Raw genomic sequence first — 2,402 nt, 5'->3', positions numbered from 1 at the left:
TTTTCGACAGAAGATTATCAAATTCATTATCAAAATCATTGAGAAACCTGTTCAGGTTTCAAAGATGTTATTGTGGATTTCGCATTTAAAAACACGAAATCCAGGATAGCGTCACTTTGCAAGTTGTGGAATGTATAACGTCAAGCTAAGAAATTGTTACTTGTTTATTTGTTTATTTTGATTTTTTACAAAGTGAAAGGGAGGGCAAAACAGGTCCCTACGAACTTTTACAAGTTGCCCTACCCCATACAAAAACACTATGTCATATACAACATCAAAATTACATATAGTCAATAACAACAATTATAGCAATACACAGAATACTACTTAGGTAATCGAAAAGAAGGTTAAGCATAATTCAAATATATCTAATAAGTTGTATAAGTTGTGTTGAAACCAGTCTTAGTGTGGTCTAGAAGCAATACAAGAACTATACCCGCAAGAAGTGGTCCAAGTATATGGCAGGTCAAGACTGTAATGTTTGTTAAATCTGTTCTAGGTGGCCTTGAGTAGTTTGTATTCAAATGATATAATATCCGACTGATGAGCTGCTCACTCACCAGTACTGCGGAGGTCAGAGCCTAACTTATTCCAAATAGTGACTAGCCTGGAGATGTTATTCTTTGTATTCTATTTTTTTTAACGTCAAGGTATAAAATACTTGTTCTTTGTATCCTCCTACCCCCCCCCCCTCTCCCCAAGAATCAGCACCCATGCCGAAGCCTCAGTCTGATTGGACAGCAGCTGCTGACGCGGCTGCAAAAATACCAAACCCTATGTACGCCTCTAATAAAGGTAAAGGGTCCTTTTTAACATCTTGTCCAAGTTACTTGTATTCATAACCCTAGATTTTCTATATGGCTGTATTGCACCTTATTAATTATATTTCAGTCCATACCATGGTATAGATGAAATATATTGTGTTCTCTCATGTTTCTCCTTCTCCTTCACCTCCTTCTGCCAAACAGTCAAAAGGATTCAACTCCGCCATCATTCAGCCAAATGACCTGAAATTTGTTATGGAGGTAGAGTGGGCAAATACCCCCAGACATTGTTTTCATTTTTTTAAACATGCCTTTGAAAAGTTTTTATGAAGGTTTTTTGGGGGCATTTTTCGACAAAAAATGGATTCATTTTTCGACAAAAAATGTATTTTTGGCCGGATTCTTGTTTGTGGCAAGGAAATGCCGTTAAACTGACTGTTAAAGTGTTAATGAATTATAATTTTCGTACAGGTGCCACACCCGCCGACCAACACCAGACTGATTACCAGGAAGGTGAGGACGACGATGAAAGTACCTCCGACCACACCTACGAAGCCATGCCGGGTAAAACGTTTTAAGCCCTTCTCTGTTTGGTACATATATTCTCCAGTGCTTTGCAGTTGGCCCGTATGTAAACTTTAAAGTGCCAGACGCGGGATTGGTCTGTAAAAGTATTTTTTATTTATATATTAGTATGTGCCGTAATTTTGTCGAGATCCCTGGGCAATGTAATCATATTGAAGGAAGCAATGGATCATTGGGATTATGGTGCAAAATATAATGACATAAATATGGATAAAATATGAATTCGGTGAGAAATGGCCATTCAGGGCCCCCGTTGCAAAAAAAAATAAAAATGCTTTAACCCTATTCAGACCGGAGGGGTGGGGGACTTCTGAGGCCCGCGCCAACTTTTCTCTCAGGTAGCGCCTGAACCTTGACAAAATTCAATTTCAAAAATTCAAGATTGACGATCCAAGATATGAAAGGCAGCTTATATGTGCATGGTCTCATCTTATGACGTTATTAACATATCTGTGTTGTTGCCAGAGCAACATAGACCTTAGCAGACCTTAATAAACCTCTCATAGACACTTTTAGTTAAAGATTGGTTGTATTCCTATGAGTTTGACGGAACAATTTGACTGTTTTAGCTCCAAAAATCACAAAAATGGCTTATAATGACGTCATAATTGCACCAAAGTCGTTTATATGATTTAGGTTTAAGACTACGTCATTCCCCGAAAATTTAGTGGCCCTACGATACGTGGTTGTAGAGTTACAGGGACCGGGCCTCAAAAGCCCTCCCACAACCCTTCTCCCATCTCTCGTCCCACCATGACCAAAAATCCCGGTCTGAATAGGTGTTAAAAATGTCTTTGATAAGAGATTTTCGACAGAAGATTATCAAATTCATTATCAAAATCATTGAGAAACCTGTTCAGGTTTCAAAGATGTTATTGTGGATTTCGCATTTAAAAACACGAAATCCAGGATAGCGTCACTTTGCAAGTTGTGGAATGTATAACGTCAAGCTAAGAAATTGTTACTTGTTTATTTGTTTATTTTGATTTTTTACAAAGTGAAAGGGAGGGCAAAACAGGTCCCTACGAACTTTTACAAGTTGCCCTACCCCAT

At 38.2% G+C, this 2,402-nt stretch overlaps 1 protein-coding gene across 1 annotated transcript in view; it reads left to right on the top strand.

Annotated features, from left to right (window-relative positions):
- LOC109481919 (fibropellin-1-like) overlaps positions 1 to 2,402 on the top strand; it is an 18,193-nt gene that overhangs the window by 6,999 nt on the left and 8,792 nt on the right. The window contains exon 3 of the mRNA XM_019784537.1: positions 1,236 to 1,328. Coding sequence (XP_019640096.1) covers positions 1,236 to 1,328 — 93 coding nt within the window. The remainder of the gene's footprint in view (positions 1 to 1,235; positions 1,329 to 2,402) is intronic.

This window comes from Branchiostoma belcheri, unplaced genomic scaffold (genome assembly GCF_001625305.1).
Source record: "Branchiostoma belcheri isolate BF01 breed outbred unplaced genomic scaffold, Haploidv18h27 scaffold580, whole genome shotgun sequence".
In the NCBI taxonomy this organism is placed as follows: domain Eukaryota; kingdom Metazoa; phylum Chordata; class Leptocardii; order Amphioxiformes; family Branchiostomatidae; genus Branchiostoma; species Branchiostoma belcheri.
This window is presented reverse-complemented; position numbering and strand designations above follow the sequence as displayed.